Below are 18,773 nucleotides of genomic sequence, written 5' to 3' on the forward strand. Positions count from 1 at the left end.
TCTACAAGGTGACTTCTTCTAGCTGAACTCTCTACAGGGTGATCTTTTTGCAGCTGAACTCTCTACATGATGGTTTCTTTGTAGCTGAACTCTCTACAAGGTGACCTCTTCTAGCTGATCTCTCTACAGGGTGATTTGTTTCTAGCTGAACTCTTTACAGGTGATTTGTTTGCAACTAAACTCTCTACATGGTGGTTTCTTTGTAGCTGAACTCTCTACACGATGGTTGCTTTGTAGCTGAACTCCCTACAAGGTGACTTCTTCTAGCTGATCTCTCTACAGGGTGATTTGTTTCTAGCTGAACTCTCTACAGGTGATTTGTTTGCAGCTAAACTCTCTACATGGTGGTTTCTTTGTAGCTGAACTCTCTACATGATGGTTTCTTTGTAGCTGAACTCTCTACAAGGTAACTTCTTCTAGCTGAACCCTCTACAGGGCGATTTGTTGTAGTTGAATTCTCTACAGGGTGATTTGTTTGAGGCTGAACTCTCTACATGGCAGTTTCTTTGTAACTGAACACTCTACAAGGTGACTTCTACTAGCTGATCTTTCTACAGGGTGAATTGTTTGTAGCTGAACTATCTACAAGGTAACTTCTTCTAGATGATCTCTCTACAGGGTGATTTGTTTGTATAGATGAACTATCTACAAGGTAACTTCTTCTAGCTGATCTCTCTACAGGGTGATTTGTTTGAGGCTGAACTCTCTACATGGCGATTTTTTTTAGCTGAACTCTTTACAAGGTAACTTCTTCTAGCTGATCCCTCTACAGGGCAATTTGTTTGTAGTTGAATTCTCTACATGGTGATTTGTTTGAGGCTGAACTCTCTACATGGTGGTTTCTTTGTAGCTGAACTCTCTACAAGGTGATCTCTTCTAGCTGATCTCTCTACAGGGTGATTTGTTTCTAGCTGAACTCTCTACAGGTTATTTGTTTGCAGCTAAACTCTCTACATGGTGGTTTCGTTGTAGCTGAACTCTCTACACGATGGTTTCTTTGTAGCTGAACTCTCTAAAGAGTGATTTGTTTGCAGCTTAACTCTCAGAGTCTACATGATGGTTTCTTTGTAGCTGAACTCTCTACAAGGTGACTTCTTCTAGCTGAACTCTCTACAGGGTGATCATTTTGTAGCTGAACTCTCTACAGGGTGATTTGTTTGCAGCTGAACTCTCTACACGATGGTTTCTTTGTAGCTGAACTCTCTACATGGTGACCTCTTCTAGCTAATCTCTCTACAGGGTGATTTGTTTCTCGCTGAACTCTCTACAGGTTATTTGTTTGCAGCTAAACTCTCTACATGGTGGTTTCGTAGTAGCTGAACTCTCTACACGATGGTTTCTTTGTAGCTGAACTCTCTACAAGGTGACTTCTTCTAGCTGATCTCTCTACAGGGTGATTTGTTTCTAGCTGAACTCTCTACAGGTTATCTGTTTGCTGCTAATCTCTCGACATGGTGGTTTCTTTGTAGCTGAACTCTCTACATGATGGTTTCTTTGTAGCTGAACTCTCTACAAGGTGATTTGTTTGCAGCTGAACTCTCTACATGATGGTTTCTTTGTAGCTGAACTCTCTACAAGGTGACCTCTTCTAGCTGATCACTCTACAGGGTGATCTTTTTGTAGATGAACTCTCTACAGGGTGATTTGTTTGCAGCTGAACTCTCTACATATGGTTTCTTTGTAGCTGAACTCTCTTCAAGGTGACCTCTTCTAGCTGATCACTCTACAGGGTGATTTGTTTCTAGCTGAACTCTCTACAGGCGATATGTTTGCAGCTGAACTGTCTACATGGTGGTTTCTTTGTACCTCAACTCTCTACAAGGTGACTTGTTTCTAGCTGATCCCTCTGCAAGGTGACTTCCTCGAACTGATCTCTCTACAGGTTGATTTGTTTGTAGCTGAACTCTCTACAGGGTGATTTGTTTGCAGCTGAACTCTCTACAAGGTGATTTGTTTGTAGCTGAACTCTCTACAGGATGGTTTCTTTGTTACTGAACTTTCTAAAAGGCAACTTTTTTCTAGCTGATCTCTCTACAAGGTGACTTCCTCTAGCTGATCTCTCTATAGGGTGACTTGTATCTAGCTGAACTATCTACAGGATGATCTGTTCATAGTTGAACTCTCTACAGGTTAATTTGTTTGTAGCTGAAATCTCTTGTTTCAAACTGATCTCACTGTAGCATAACTTCTTTGTAGCTGAACTCTCTACAGAGTGATTTTTTTGTAGCTGAACTGTATATATGGTGATTTGTTTGTACCTGAACTTTCTACAGGGTGATTTGTTTATAGCTGAATGCTCTGCAGGGTGATTTGTTTGTAGTTGATCTCTCTACAGGGTTTCTTTGCAGCTGAGTTCTCTACAGGGTGACTTCTTCTAGCTGAATTCTCTCTTGTTTCTAGCTGATCTCTCTACTGAGTAATTTGTTTGTATAGCTGAACTCTTTACAGAGTAGTATTTTGGTTGCTGAACTCTCTACACGGTGACTTGTTTGTAGCAAAATTCTTTACAGAGTGACTTGGTGGTAGCTGAATTCTCTACAGAGTGACTAACTTGTAGCTGAATTCTCTACAGAGTGACTTACTGAATTCTCTACAGAGTGACTTACTTGTAGCTGAACACTGTATAAACTATAAAGTGACTTGTCTGTAGCTGAACTCTCTTCAGGGTTACTTGTTTGCAGGTGATCTCTATAGGGTAACTTGTTTGTATAGGTGAACTCTTTACAGGGTAGTTTCTTTGTAGCTGAACTCTCTCCACAGTGACTTGTTTGTAGCTGAATTCTCTAGAGAGTGTAGCCGAACTCTCTACAGGGTGCATGACTTGTTTATAGCTGAACTCTCTTCAGTGTGACTTGTAATGTTCTGAATCACTACAGCGATATATTTGTAGCTGAACTCTCTATAGGGTGACTTGCTTCTTGCCGAACTGTCTATAAGATTAACTCTTTGCAGCTGAACTCCCTACAGAATAACCTGTAATGTAATAGAATTCTATAATGGAGTAAATAAATTAGCTGAATGCTCTATTAGGGTGACTGTTCTATTAGAGTATCTCGATCTCGCATTTGCTACACGAAGTTGGCTTTCGAATCATAACTCAGTGGTTTGTAATCCAATTCTTCTATACTACTGCAAGGACTTTCAATGAAGATTATTCCAGCTATACACCGATTTTCAGCTCATTGCTCTAAGCGGTTTGCCTAGTAGGCGTGAAAACTAATACTTTTTTATTCCTAAAAATCGATCGCGTAATTGTGACACAGGTGGGGTTTTGTGTCATATCTCCATGGTCTTTACCTCAATTTCTTTCAAACCACCAAAAGGCACTCCTACGATGGTTACTCCATCTACATAGCAATTTTCAACTCATTCCATGAAGCGGTTTACCCTGTAGGCGTGACAACAAATCGATCTTGTTTTACGCGAATAATCGGTCTTAAGTCCTGAATCATTCATCGGATTTGCACCAAATTTGATGCTAGGATTCGCCTTTGGACTCTCCTTCAGTGTGCCAAATTTCAAGGCGATCGGAGTACGCGTTTGCGTTTTATAGCAATTTTTGCAAGTGTGCGAAAAGACGAAGAAAAAAAACGAAGAAAAAAAAAACAAACTTTGGCCACTCGTATCTCGGAAATGGCTTGAGTGATTCCCTTCAAATTCGGAATGTAGACTCCCCTAGCTGGAGGGCAATTCTGCAGCAAATGTGGTTCCAATCGGATGAGGTATCACCGAGATACAAATGTGTGAAAATGACGTTTTCTTTCTTCCTGTCAATATACTCACGGTGTGGCGCGCCGGCTTCTTGGGCCGCACGACACACTATCGTGTGTCTTGATGATTGCCCACATTATCCAGGAGGGATGGTCAATGTCAATACTACATCGCTTTTGAATGCAATAACCCAGACGTAATATTAAGGATTTCAACAAGTAATATAAAAAATAGAAACCACAATCAGTAATATTATTAAACTATCTCATGATAAATCTCGCTATCTGATGCTGCATAAAGTGTTCCATGGCTTAACAAAGCGTTATCTGTGGGGGTATCGTGTTAAAAGGAGATGTGGGGCCAGGAGAGCTGTGAACAGAAACGAAGATCGTTTTGCGGTAGCCGTGATGTCACACGATGATATCGTTGAGTACGTTCCCTGAACAATTTCACACTTGGTACTTCATCCAGCATTGAGGTAGCATATCGTGTGAGGTCACAGGGAATCCTCAGTACTCAAGAGACCTTCGTCAACTAGTACTCCAAGTGCCGAAAAATTTGTGCACTTATAATTAGAAACTATCCTGTGCTTGCCGAAATTTAGAGCATATTGCATTCAAAGCACGGGGAGTGCCGAATATTTAGAGATGCCAAAATTTTAGGGAATCTATGGTATGTATCATTTCTAGCAAAAGGGGTGATGAAATACTGGTTGTGTCCATGGGTAGGTGTTGAGAGGTATGTAAGTGTAATGAGATGTCAACTAGGCCATGTAAAACATTATCAATTTTAAGGGACTTGTTCGGTGTTCGAGTAATGGCTACTTAAGATGTTTGAGCATGGTAGTTACACTGCTGTGATAGGAGAAGTCATTTTAACAAAGCAAGCAGCGCTGTGCTGAACCTTTTCTATTTGGTGTTCTGGTATTGTAGGTGTGGGGACCACACTGTAGCAGCATATTCTAATATAGGTCTCAATAAGGATGTGTAACAATTGGATTTCACTGTTGGTGGACTTCACTGTTGTAGGGTGGCTTCAATAAGCAACCCATTGGAGGTATCATCAACACTCAAAGTGTTAAAGTGATATCGTAGAGAAACCAGTGTTTTACCATACTATTGCATCATAACTTGACGATTTATTTTTGTAAAGGCTATACTGAAGTAGGATCATACCAAGAGTTAATAAGAGAGGAGAGTGTCTAACGCTGTATAGGCCTGTAATAGATGATTGCGCAGAAATTAAATGGCTTCCTTTCCGTGTAACGTACAGGCTTCTAGTATTTGTTCGCTTCCTTACCGCAATTAATTTAGCCGCACCGTGATGAATCCTCGAGAATATTCGAAGACTGAACTAAAGACTGAGCTGTATGTACAGGGAACAGTGCTCCTTCAATTGAAGAATTCCTTCAATGGAAGAATGCTCAAAGGTAGGGTAACATGGCGACGCAGTGAAAATTCGAAGCGATACTCCGCCTTTGGTTCAGTGTTTATTGGTTTCTCAGACGCTCTCCCCCAGAGTTATCTTCGAGGTTAACAGCCACACTTCTTTACGCAACAGAGCGATGCTCTTCGTGGTGAACTTGAACATCGTGTTGAACGCACGCCCTTGTGTCTGGGATAGCCTTTGTGGTTAAATGCGAAAATATACTAGCCAGTCTGTCGTTACGCGGAAAAGAAGCCGTTTAACTTCTGCGCAATCATCTGTTACAGGACTATACGGCGTTAGACACTCTCCTCTCTATATTATTAACTCTTGATCATACTATTCCCCCTATACTGAACTCTTGGTGTCAACAATGTGGTGAACAGATGACTAATAAGTCCAAAGCGTGCACAAAAACAAAGTATTTAACACTTTTGCTGACAACGCTATAAAATATCCAATGTTTTAATATGTAATAACATTCACCACTCTAATAGAACAATAAATGTGACCGGGCCTGCGATAATAGGGCATGTGGGCACACAATTTTTGCCTACTGTTTCACACTTTCATTACTCATAACGTTTTGGCACATTATGCTATGGCATTGCAATTTTCAGCTATTAGTAAGTATTTAATTGGCTTTATGATGCAAGTTACAGAATGCAAAAATACTATTTCAGTACTGAGATATTACCTGAAGAGTGATGGGGTGTAGTTTGTGCCCACATGCCCGGTTTTCGCAGGCCCGGTCACAAATTTGGGAAATGAAAGATAGGTTAACTGGAGTTCATTTACCAGACGTTCCACTGTAGTAACCTGGTTGTGGCACTCAAGTGAAGCAACTATGTATAAACTTTAGGGCCAGAAGAATCTTGTGTTCCAAAGTCTAACACTACACCTTCCTAATTTTAAATGATTTTTTAACATTATCCAGTTTAACTTTCACGTATTGCCAGTGTTACAGTTGCATACGTTTTGCACTAACAAAGAGACAGAGATTGCAGGATTTATATACTTTCAAAAACATTGTTACATACGTAGACCATAAAAATAGAATATTGTCTCAAGCTTCATACAGGTTTGTCATTTGGGTATTAGCCAAGCTGCAGAACCGCATGTACTAAAGCTAAAGCAATTATAAACACCTGCATACTTAACCTCTCATATATGTGAACAAAAGCCATAAGTATGTGGTGCTACAGTAGTAGTACTTATCCTATCACACAGGTGACATGATGTCAGTATTGTGTGAATACATTGATATCTCAAGGAAATCATAAATGTGGAAATTATAAGAATAGAATAATTAGAATTTTAAAGCATAACTACTAGATCTGCATATACTAGAAAATCTTTATTTTTTTAAGAAATCAAAATGTACCTAATAGTCCATTCCCAAGCAACTATGTAAATATGTATGTACATTATTGAAAACTAGATTACAAATCTGCATTTGGAAGTTATAAACGTATCATGTATTGACACCTTTATTCAAATAGCTATGTACGTACGTATGTATGTACATACATTGTGACTTTCAAGTTTCTTGTAAGAAAAAAGACAATAAATCACAGTTATGGATTGCATGGTTATAAGCATATTTACATACGTACATACATACAACTGTATCACCTGAACATTAAAGAACAAAAAAGGACTTGACTTTGTCACTTGCATAATTGTGCTATCTTCTATAGATGCTGAGTTTTCAAAAACTGAAGTTATGATTATTCCTTTTTGCCACAGTTCATGTTGGATGTTAACATTAACTTCGTTAATAATTGATGCTACACTCTGTGGAATCATCCAATACAAAAATCCATTTTTAATATGCACAGCAATTAACTGAATAGCATGATCCGTGATCTCCCATTTCTGTGTCAATAGAGTCCTGATACTTACTATTTTTCTTAATTCTACCTCCTCAAGATTGCAGTCACATTTGGTAGCCACTAACGTATACTCACTATCATCAAGTGGGATTATCAATTGAGAGAGAGCTGGAATTGGATATGATGTTATGGGTTTAGTGTAGTCTATTGATGATTCAAATTCTTCTAACAATCTCATTGCTACTTCACTTTGACTTGCTGTTACTAACTTATTGAGTATAGAGTGATCAAGCCAAGTCAAAAATGGCAGCAACATTAATTTTAATAAAAAATAAGAGCTGCACTTACATAGCCTACCCAAGAAGTGCTCACTGAACAATGGGATGCAGTCCAATTCACTGACCATGAAGGCACGGCATTCTTCAGCAAGGTTGAGCATTGTCTTTTCTACGGTTGATAGACACAAGAACAATGAGTCAATGAGATCTAAGAAAACCAAATGAATGTTAAAGACATCAAAACCAGAAGTCCATTTTATCTGTAAGTAATATAATATACAACAAAGATTTCAAAAGAACAGACACCTGACAGCATATATGCATGAGGATATATGTATGCATAGTACGTATGTATGCACATAATTACATAGTACCTATGTATGTGGTGTTACTCATAAAAGAAAAAGAGCAAAATTTACACTGCATTGATAAATATTGATATCACCGATGATTTATATGTTTTAACAAGAGTTAATAATAAGAGAGGAGAGTGTCTAACGCTGTATAGGCCTGTAATAGATGATTGCGCAGAAGTTAAACGGCTTCCTTTCCGTGTAACGTATAGGGTTCTAGTATTTGTTTGTTTCCTTACTGCAGTTAGTTTAGCCGCACCGTGATGAATCGAAGACTGAGCTAAAGACTGAGCTGTATGTATAGGGAACAGTACTCTTTCAATTCAAGAATGCTCAAAGGTAGGGTAACATGGCGATGCAGTGAAAATTCGAAGCGATACTCCGCCTTTGGTTCGTGTTTATTAGTTTCTCAGACGCTCTCCCCCAGAGTTATCTTCGAGGTGAATAGCCACACTTCCTTATGCAACAGAGCGATGTTCTTCGTGGTGAACTTGAACATCGAGTTGAACGCACGTCCTTGTGTCTGGGATAGCCTTTGTGGTTAAATGCGACAATATACCAGCCAGTCTGTACGTTACGTGGAAAAGATGCCGTTTAACTTCTGCGCAATCATCTATTACAGGACTATACGGCGTTAGACACTCTCCTATCTTATTATAAACTCTTGGTTTTAATATACATGCAAATTATACCACATCTATCCCCATTTGTGCAAGGCTAACTTTACAACACATCATATTAAATACACCTTGCATAATGGGTAATATATATGTATAGATATTTGAGAATAGAGAAAGATGCTATCAGCATGATTGCATTTACCAAAGTAAAAGAAGAGTGCAAATCTAGCTATTTTGTTTTCAAGGATGATACATTTGATTGTGGGTGCAACATGAGGTGTCTACACGGCTCGAATCCCTCTCTATTCCACCAATCTCAAGTTGAACCAGGAATGTTCCCACAGTCAATACTCAATAGTAAAATGGTCAATTTGAAAAAAAAAATCTAATTACATACATTGCTTTTTTTCCAGCTAAACTTTGCAATAATTATTTATATCTCCTTTTTCTGGAACATTTATTGATCTTAATAATTTTCTGCACATTTGGTGTTACAAACATACTAACCTCAGACATAAATGATGACTGTGGCATACAGAAACCTTTATTTAGTGCAAAACTTTGATGATATGGCGATGTATGAAATGATGATTCAATTACTACAAAACGAGAAATATATACCAACATTACACGCATATGTGACCGGATCTGCAAAAAAGGGACACAATTGCACAAGCCTAAATTTACAGTATAAAGCATTGAATACATTGGGTGAAACACTTATGTATGATTGAAAAAATTCCGTAAATTTTAGAACACCTCTTTCGTAGTGAAGGAAGGGACTAACAATAAAAACCTGGATATCATCTTATTCGCCGGCTCAAGTGGAGTTGAAAAACCTTTGTTTCGTGACAGTAAACCCAAGGATACGTAAGTTATGAGTGCTTGCTTACATCATGTTGAAGAGATCATATGCGATCGATTTTTCTTTACTAATTTTGCCTTGTATGCAATGAAGGGCAAGTACAGGACAAACATACCCATTAATTGATTCCCATGCCACTGTTCATGGTGAACACGATAGTGAAACGTTTACCTCCATATCTCAATCCGTTGGTAAGTTACATCTGTTTTTGTAAGCGCTTGCAATTTATTTTACCTATGTTGCTGTACAAATCAATTTTTCTGTTGCAGGGTTGTAACTCAAAAGTTATTGGCATATGAAGCTGAAACTTTGCCACTGGGTACACTTGGCTAAGTAGATTATAGACATTTAATAAACAGGAATTTGAAAAGTATGTGATTATGTCCTGTTTTCGCAGATCCGGTCACATTATGTAAACCATGCCTTTGTATTCACACAAAACTTATTTATGACAACAAAGCTATACACAAACCCTTTCAATATACTCTTTAAGTAATGAAGTCTAACTACTGAAACATAGGAGTAATTACACAAAGAAGCATTGTATAGTTTATGGCTACAATACATACAGTAGTGAACATGAAACTGAGTATTGTAATTAGAGTAAGTCGCTGCTCCATACATGCATAAGTAGGGACCCGCTGATTATGCCTTTTATTTTACCTATTATGCTTTCGAGCAGAGCTCAAAAGTTTATATATTATGCTCTTATTTGTGCCTCAGTTCCTACATATGGTATATTTTGCAAATAAATGCAAATATGCACTTTATGGGTAAACATAAGTGGCTCAAGTGCAGACTATAAATCTTTGCTTGTCAAAATAACTTTCCGAAAATAGATCAATATACTACAATATACTACAATAGAACAGTCAGCTGCCTGATTGTTCTCTTAAAGCCACTGACTGTTCTATTAGGCTAATTTATATCAATCATTTTCTGTGATACAGTATGTATTTTGAAAAGCAAGGATTTGTGATATGGCACAAGTATCCTACCTATTATGCTTGAATTATGCTCAATGCTTTCAGGCACCTATTACGCTCAAAATTATGCCAGCATAATCGGTGGGTCTGTATACATAATTATCTGGCCTTATGGTTAATCTTAAAAGGTGGAAAGTACAAATTTCTATAAAATTGTCCTAGCCATCATTGATATATGAATCAGCTACCAACATTCAATTTTTCTCCATTATTTTCACTCTTTTTCTTTTTACACACTTTACAAAATCTGTCATACACCATAATCTCGTGATGCTTCAAACATATCACTAGGCAATAGACATACAGGCCTCAAACTACGTGTAGGTATATATGTATGTGAAACACAACACGATACAGTGTGTCATGAAGCCAAGTACAGCCAGTGTGGGCACACAGACAAGCTGGGGCGGCAATGGGGGGGCAAGGGAGATGTAGCCCCACGATAAAGATTATGGGGGTTTATTCCTCCTAAAATTATGTATAGTTGAGCCTCAATGATTCGAGATACTCTAATAAAGCAGTCAAGATCGAGATACTCAAATAAAGCAGTCAGTATTTTTCAGAAGAGCAGTGTAGCAAGCTACACATGTAGTTATAAACAGATACAAATATATAAGTTGGTGGAGGGCAGCTATTGTTAGCAGGTAGTGACTTTTTTTTAAAGACAAGTCTGTATTTATATGAATCAAGGAAATGATGTTATCATACATCTGTAGCTCAATAGTGCCTGACTGGAAAATAACCAGTTTTGCTGTGGAAACTCCCCCAGAGTGGGGCACCTCCTGGTTCTTATTTAAACTGAATATGCCCAGCCATCCCTAGATATAGGCTTTTAAAGGAATACATCCTAGTTATTTTTGTAAATCTCTTCATCTTCTTTTTGTTCCTCTTAGAAAAATCACTATAACTCGCACATGCTTTAGTACCTGTAATTACCTTAAAATAATTAATCTGGAATGCAGTAATAACACAATGTAGCAAATTTGTAATTAAAATTTCATACATACCTAATAAAACAAGGGTGTTATGCGCAATTTTTGAAAAATGCAATAGCAATTTTTTTTTTGTTTCGCCACAGAGACAGGGTAAACCACTTGAAGGAATGGCTTAAAAAGTGGTCTATACATGGAGAACCGATCATAGTGCAAACCTTCTGTGGTTTGAAAGAAATTGTGCTAAAAATCATGGAGTTAATACAAAAATGTCAACCATGTGTAGCAAGCCCACGATCGAGTTTTTTTAACAAAAAAAGAATCACTTGCCACACCTATGTATCAGGCAAACTTGTTAATGGAATCAACTAAAAATAGGTACATAGATAGGTAGATTAACCCATTAACAGCCACTGCCACCATATGGTGGCATGGCATCATAACTCACTCATAGAATAAACTTTAGCCTTGTAAAACGCATTTCATAGCAAGATGCACTAGTACTGAAATGGACACGCTCATAGAGGTCCCGTTTCTGGGATAACCAGATCCTTCCCAGACTAGTGTGTGCTTGTTACATAATAGTGTAAAGTGTAACCTGTTATAATAGGTGAATTACCCCCCTTTCATATGGTCACTTTAAACCAGCCACATTCAACCCGGGTTAACGTGTTCATATGACCACTATAACCAGGTTGAACCCGGGTTGAACCCAGAAGTCATAACCGAGTTCAACCCTACAAAGAAGTAGGGTTGAACTCGGGTTTAACTCAGTTTATGGCTTCAAAAGCGAGTTGCGGTTTTTAATGAATACATAAAATGCATAGAAGACAATTATCACTCAATGAATACCATCATGTGATGATTGCTTGTGAACAGAAACTGGTGGGTTACTCAACCAGGGTTGAACCCACTTTTGGGTGGCTATATGAAAAGGGTGTTAAAGCGTTCTTCGACTTAAAAGCTAGTAGCTGATAACAAAGAAAGTGTTATACAACGATGGAAACAGGTAAAGTCGACAGTTGGCTTCTTTATCCCAGACGTGGCATTGTGGACACAAGTACAGATATACATGCACAACAGCAGAAATGGGACAAATTACGGAGAAACCGGCTGTGGAATGGATCACATTGTAAGTAAATTGTATAAAATAGTTCTTTGGAGTGCAATACACCTTAACAAATAGCTAGTTAGGATTCCGTTGTTTGTTCGGGCTGAAGTTTAGACTTTGTTGTCTAATAACTTTGTTGCGGCTACTGTTATGTAAACAAAAATAATACAGTCGACCTCCTTAGTTTATAGCCAGTATTTAGATATATGGTTGCTAAGTAGTTCTGTATACTGGATGGTTAATATGGTGTGATTCGGTAACTCGGCCAGAGGTCCTGGCGAATTTGGCCATCAATGGGTTAATAACTTTAGAACAGCCTTTCAGTGGTTTCTCAATGAATCAGAGTAAAAACAACTGAGTTAAACTACAAGTCAACTAGGTGTAACAAGTGTACGATCGAGATACTCTATTAGTGCAGTCACACCTTTAAAACATTCAGCTACATACATAGTATGTACATCAATCTAATAGAGTGTTCAACTACAATCAAGTCACCATGTAAAGAGTTCAACTCTACAAACAAGTAACCTTGTAAAAATTCAGCTATGTAACAAATCACCCTGCAGAGATCAAGTCACCATGTAGAGAAGAGAGTTCAGTCACCTTGTATAGAATTCAGCTACATAAAGTCACCCTAGAGAGTTCAGCTAACAGCAAGTCACCCTGTAGATAGTTCAGCCACAAACAAATCACACTGGGTCCGATGAGCAAACACCAGCCGTTTCGCAAAAATACTATTTTGCTATAAAGACGTATTGAACGTATGTACTGTACATATTTATTGCAGAATCATTAGTTTTTGATGGAGATAAATAATAAAATAATATGAAGTAACTGAGTAAAAATATGCATACTATATAAACAATTTTTGTAAATTTTAATTGCTTTGGTACACTGTATGTACTGAAACAAAGCTCAAATCTTATATTCCACCAGATTCTCCTGTTCATTGGGAGTACAGTTTGTATTTGTTTCATGTTTGTACAGTAATTGGTATGTGAGTTATGTGAGGTTATTTAAAATGTGGTAGAAATAAAGTTTGCCATCATTATTTCAGCTGGAATAGCCTTACTATTTGTCCTACAGGGAAAACACTACATTAATTGATGTGCCAGTTCATAGTAAACACACCAAGCCAAACCATGCTTTTGTAGCTTGTTTCAGTCATAAGTGTCCGTGATGTATTTGCCACATTGTTGCTTTACAAATCGAGTTTAAACCTGCTCAACTGTCTAGTGCCATAACTCTAGGAATGTTTATCACAAAAGACTAAAACGTTGGGTATTCATTCCTTTGTTCCTATAGATAACAGAGAAGCAATAAAATGGAATCTGAGGAATGTGCCAAAATGGCCACTTTTGCTCAGCGCGTCACATTTAACAATTGCCATAGCTCAGTTTTTGACTTACCTGACTGCAAGCCTGACCACAGTTATACACCAAACAAAGTAGTGCAAGGCCAATACTTTAAGCAACTCACCTGTGACAGGTGCCTTTCTAGTTCTGACAAGTACCTGCCACGTACAGTTTGCTTTCCTTTTCATCTTCAATTACATGGTCATCTTTTTTATGTAAAAAAAAACACACTGAGGTATAAATCTTAAGACTGCATTACCACATTCTTCACAATTACATATGTATATGCACACCCTTAACGAATAGCTTATGGTGACTACACCCCTTAATGAACTATACAATATGTGACCAGATCTGTGAAAAGGGGTCTTATAGCCTTTCCAATTGCATGTACTTGGCAATCCATAACTTGACTTGTGAGCCTGAAATTTGGTTACTTTACACTCCTAACATTGCACTATTCCTGGATGTAATTTTAAGACAATGGGTTAAACACATGATGAGTTATGACTCATCAAACTTGGAAATTTGGAAAGGATATAAGACCCCTTTTTGCAGATCCAGTTACATACGTATGTATGTAGCTACAATCAGGTGCAGTTTCTTTGTAGACAATAAGAAATGGCAGTGACACCTCTTAACTTAATGAGTAGCCCACTTGAGATAAGCACAACCAATGTCAATCATTGAGATACTATAATGAAGCAATCAAAGCAACAGATTGCTATGCTAAAAGTACAAAGGCTATTATAAAGTAGGGTTCTAGCAAATGATACAACCCTACTGAATATACCAAATGAGTATTGAAAAGAGTCACAAAAAAATCTATTTGTCATGATGAAATGCAACAATGAAGGTATTTAATAGCTCTGTGAGAAAATCACTACAATGGCATTACACAAATGGTGCAGAGATTTTATACACAACTAAATTAATGTTGAAACAGTTACCATCCTTCATATTTTTTAGCTGGAATTTACAGCACCCTACTTCATTTTTAAATTAACTATTTTTAAATCTAGGTTTATTTACCAATTTGCAGATTCTTCTGTAAATTTTCCTGAGATGCAATTTCTTTTAACATACTACAAAATATTTGTAATTGACTCATATCCATCATTTTAACATATTGTAATATCAGACAGTTCATTTTCATATCATTAGGAGCACTAGTGATCACATCATACACATCATCAGTTATGAGATGTTTACAGTGCATCATATGACAAACTGAATCAGCATCCATGTGACCCTCCAGGTATGTGTAGTAGTGACTGATGATCTGAAGTGGGTGTGTTACTGAAAAAAAAAACAGAAAAAAAAACATTACACTTTATGCACTTGGCACATAAATACAAAGTAACTTATCTACTATGGTAAATAATTAATATTCATTTCGTTTTAGACAATTAACAGCACAGTAGGAGTGTACAACATTCATGAACACACAAATAACACAATCTAGGAAATTGCATATGTAATAATTATGTATCATTCTATCAAACAGTATGGTAATACCGCTTAAATAGGGATTGCCACTTAAATTTCGCTCGACTCCCAAAATTCCACTTTTAAAAATCATCCTATAGACATTTTACTTGATGAAAATCACCTTTACAGAATAGTACTAGTCCATATAATTAATATAATACAGCATTAATATAACAAAACACAGATAGGCGGATATAGTTTAATTCTTACATTGTCCCATTGCCTGACTACAGTCACAAGGCAAGAGGCCACATGAAGCAGTACACAGCCACCATTTTACACCACAATAACAAACTCACCAGTGAGATGTGACTTTTGGGATTACTACGAGTGTAGGCCCTCTCTGCCTTGTCTTTTCAATCAGGCTGCTTGTCTTCTTCATCCAACGAAATCATATCAAGGTGTTAATTTTCTGTATGAAGGTTTCATTTAGAGGGAAATGGGGGTGCTGATCTCCCTTGGCAAATTATTGCCTTCCTTAAATTTTATGCACAATTTAAATGAAAGTGTCTCAGAAGAAATGTACATACAAGAATCTAAGTGGCATGTTATTCTCAAGTACCTGAGAATGCACCAGAAGCAATCTCAGAGATTCCAATTCCAAAATTTTCTGGAGTGGTGTATCACATTCTCAAGTACTTGAGAAGGCACCAGAAGCAATTTATATGAGAGTCTAAAATGCACTGGAATGGCATGATAATCTGAAGTCTCTCAGAATGGAGTAGTTGGAAAAGGTGGATACAATCGGACATGGACACGGACGCAGACATTTTTAAAACACATTTTTACATTTGTATACGTAACAGTTATTTTTCATAACTAACATTGTTTTTACAGTAGTATTTGTTTCCAAACCCAGGCGTAAATCTTGTCGTAGCACTTATAGACTAGCACTCTATAGACCATAATAGTGCTGTACACGTGCTCTAAAAATCTAACTCAGAGACTTAGAGGCATGTCCCAAATTAATACTGCATTTACTTGATTAAACGCCACACCTTTAATAGTCGACACACTTGAGTGGTCCCACAATCGATTGTGAAAATAATAGCTTAAACATCGTCCACGAGAATTAAGTGGTAGTCGAGTTTGAATAGTCGCCGTGTCGATTTTTGGAACTAAGGTAATAAACACCGCTGCATTTAATCAAGTAAATATGGTATCCATGCAGGAGCACCCTCAATGCATTGGCAGCAGCAATAGCAATATTCATGCAGTAGCACTCTCAGTGCAATAATATCAGCAATAACATTTATGCAGCAGCACTCTCTTAGTGCATCATGCAGTAGTATTCTCAGTACCTCATGCAGCAGCCATCATGCAATAGCGATGTTAGTGCACCACAAACAAGGCAACAGTAGCGGCAATTACTTTGATGTAATAGTATTAGGCAATAGCAACATACCTTGCATAGCGTAAAATCACAATAGCCTCATAGACTTGCAACAACTGTTAATGAATACATGCACATAAGCGCGAGCGGCTAGCCATCATGCTAGATCAAACATACAAAGCTGTTAGTTATACGTAGAACGTATCACTGGGGAAAGCTTGTCCAGTAAATACTTGCCCATTGGCTGTGGTCTCATCCTCATCCCTCAGCTGCCAGCAAACCATATGGAGGAGTGTACAAACGCGGTATAATTAAAATGTGTTTTTTTGGCCACACACGCACTACATTCATGCAGCAGCACTCTCAGCCAATTATGCAACAGCAGCATATCATGCAGCATATCATGCAGCAGCACTCTCAGCCAATTATGCAACAGCAGCATATAATGTAGCAGCACTCTCAGCCAAACATGTAATAGCAGCATATCATGCAGTACAGCACTCTCAATCATCATGAATCATGCCACGGCAGCTTATCATGCAGCAGAATTCTCAGTACGATAGCATTAAGCCATTACGAGTTTTCATTTTGCTTTTACCAGCAGTATATGCGCCTGATAACACCATCTGTGACCCAGCCAGTGCTTGTATGCAATTCGGCAGAAGTAGTGCCTGGTGTGAGCAACCTAATAGAAGCTGAATAGTAGGAGCACTTACAGCTGGCAAATCATTGACATAACACAATGCTATTAGAGCACAATAACATTCATGCACAGCAGTGCCTTATGCAATAGCAGCATGTAGCACTAACACTTAACTAAGGTGTGAACAACAGTAATGGCATACATAGCATATCAAGACACACGGTAGTGTGTCGAGCGGCCCAAGAAGCCGGCGTGCAACACCCGTGAGTATATTGACAGGAAGAAATAAAATGCAATTTTCGCACCTCCGTAGCTCTGTGCTGCTTTGACGAAACAAGACGATTTTTACTGTGGACACTCCCTCCAACTTCAGTACTTCACATTCCAAATTGGAGCAAATTCGCTTCACACGTTCCCGAGATATGCGACTTCACAAATTGGCTTAGTTTCTTGGTTTTTTTTTTGTTCTTATTTTTCTTCCTCTTGTCGCACACTTACAAAAACCGCTATAAAATGCGAACGCAATATCCGATTGCCTTGAAATTTGGCACACAGAAGGGGGGTATAAAGGCGCATCTCGGTACCAACATTGGCTGGAATACGATAAACAGGCAAAGAGTTATGAACGATTATTCACGAAAAATAACACCAATATGTTGTCACGCCTACAGGGTAAACCGCGTATGGGAAGAAGCTGAAAATCGTTGGGTGAATAGGTTAACTATTGAACCTCAAACCTTTTGCGGTTTGAAAGAAATCGAGCTAAAAACCAGGAAGATACAATGAAAAAACCAACAGTGTGTAACAATTACACAATCAAGATTAGATAATAAAAAAAAACGACTGCTTGCCACGCCTACCAGATAAACCGCTTGGGGTAATGCTTTGAAAATCATTGTACAGATGGAGTAATCATCTTAGAAAGGCTCATCAATAGTGTAGAAGAATCATACTTAAAGCCACGGAGTTATAACACGGAATCCAACTTGGTGCAGCAAGTGCGAGATCGAGATACTCTAATAGAGCAGTCATCCTAATAGAGCAGTCACCCTGAAGAGAATTCAAGAGATCAGCTAGAAACAAGTAACCTGTATAGAGATCAGCTACAAACAAGTCACCCTGTAGAGAGATCAGCTACAAACAATTCACCCTGTAGAGAGATCAGCTAGAAGAAGTTACCTTGTAGGGAATTCATGCAACTACGGAAAGCGATAGTTCAGCTAGAAGAAATCACCTCGTGAAGTTCAGCTACAAAGAAACCACCATGTAGAGAGTTCAGCTACAAACAAATCGCCCTGTAGAGAGATCAATAGAAGAAGTTACTATGTAGAGAGTTCAGCTACAAAGAAACCATCATGTAGAGAGTTCAGCTACACACAAATCTCCCTGTAGAGAGATCAGCTAGAAGAAGTTACCTTGTAGAGACTTCAGCTACAAAGAAACCATCATTTAGAGAGTTCAGCTGCAAACAAATCACCTGTAGAGAGTTCAGCTACAAACATATCTCCCTGTAGAAAGATCAGCTAGAAGAAGTCACCTTGTAGAGAGTTCAGTTACAAAGAAACCACTATGTAGAGAGCTCAGCTACAAACTAGTGACCTTGTAGAGACATCAGCTAGAAGAAGTTACCTTGTAGAGAGTTCAGCTACAAAGAAACCATTCTGTAAAGAGCTCAGCTGCAAACAAATCACCTGTACAGAATTCAGCTACAAACAAATCACCTTGTAGAGAGATCAGCTAGAAGAAATCACCTTGTAGAGTGTTCAGTTACAAGAAACCACCATGGAGATTTCTGTAATAAATAATATTTATGTATTATATATATATATATATAT

General features: G+C 38.0%; 1 protein-coding gene across 1 annotated transcript in view; it reads right to left on the bottom strand.

Annotated features, from left to right (window-relative positions):
• The window catches only part of LOC136247053 (uncharacterized), a 45,862-nt gene extending 31,320 nt beyond the window's left edge, over positions 1-14,542 (bottom strand). The window contains exons 1-3 of the mRNA XM_066038652.1: positions 14,504-14,542; positions 8,730-8,821; positions 6,772-7,509 (exon numbers count right to left, since the gene is read on the bottom strand). Of these exons, the coding sequence (XP_065894724.1) occupies positions 6,772-7,509; positions 8,730-8,756 (765 nt within the window). The 5' untranslated portion in view covers positions 8,757-8,821; positions 14,504-14,542. The remainder of the gene's footprint in view (positions 1-6,771; positions 7,510-8,729; positions 8,822-14,503) is intronic.
• Between the last annotated feature and the right edge of the window lie 4,231 nt (positions 14,543-18,773).

The sequence above is a fragment of the Dysidea avara genome, chromosome 2, assembly GCF_963678975.1.
Source record: "Dysidea avara chromosome 2, odDysAvar1.4, whole genome shotgun sequence".
Classification (NCBI taxonomy): Eukaryota; Metazoa; Porifera; class Demospongiae; order Dictyoceratida; family Dysideidae; genus Dysidea; species Dysidea avara.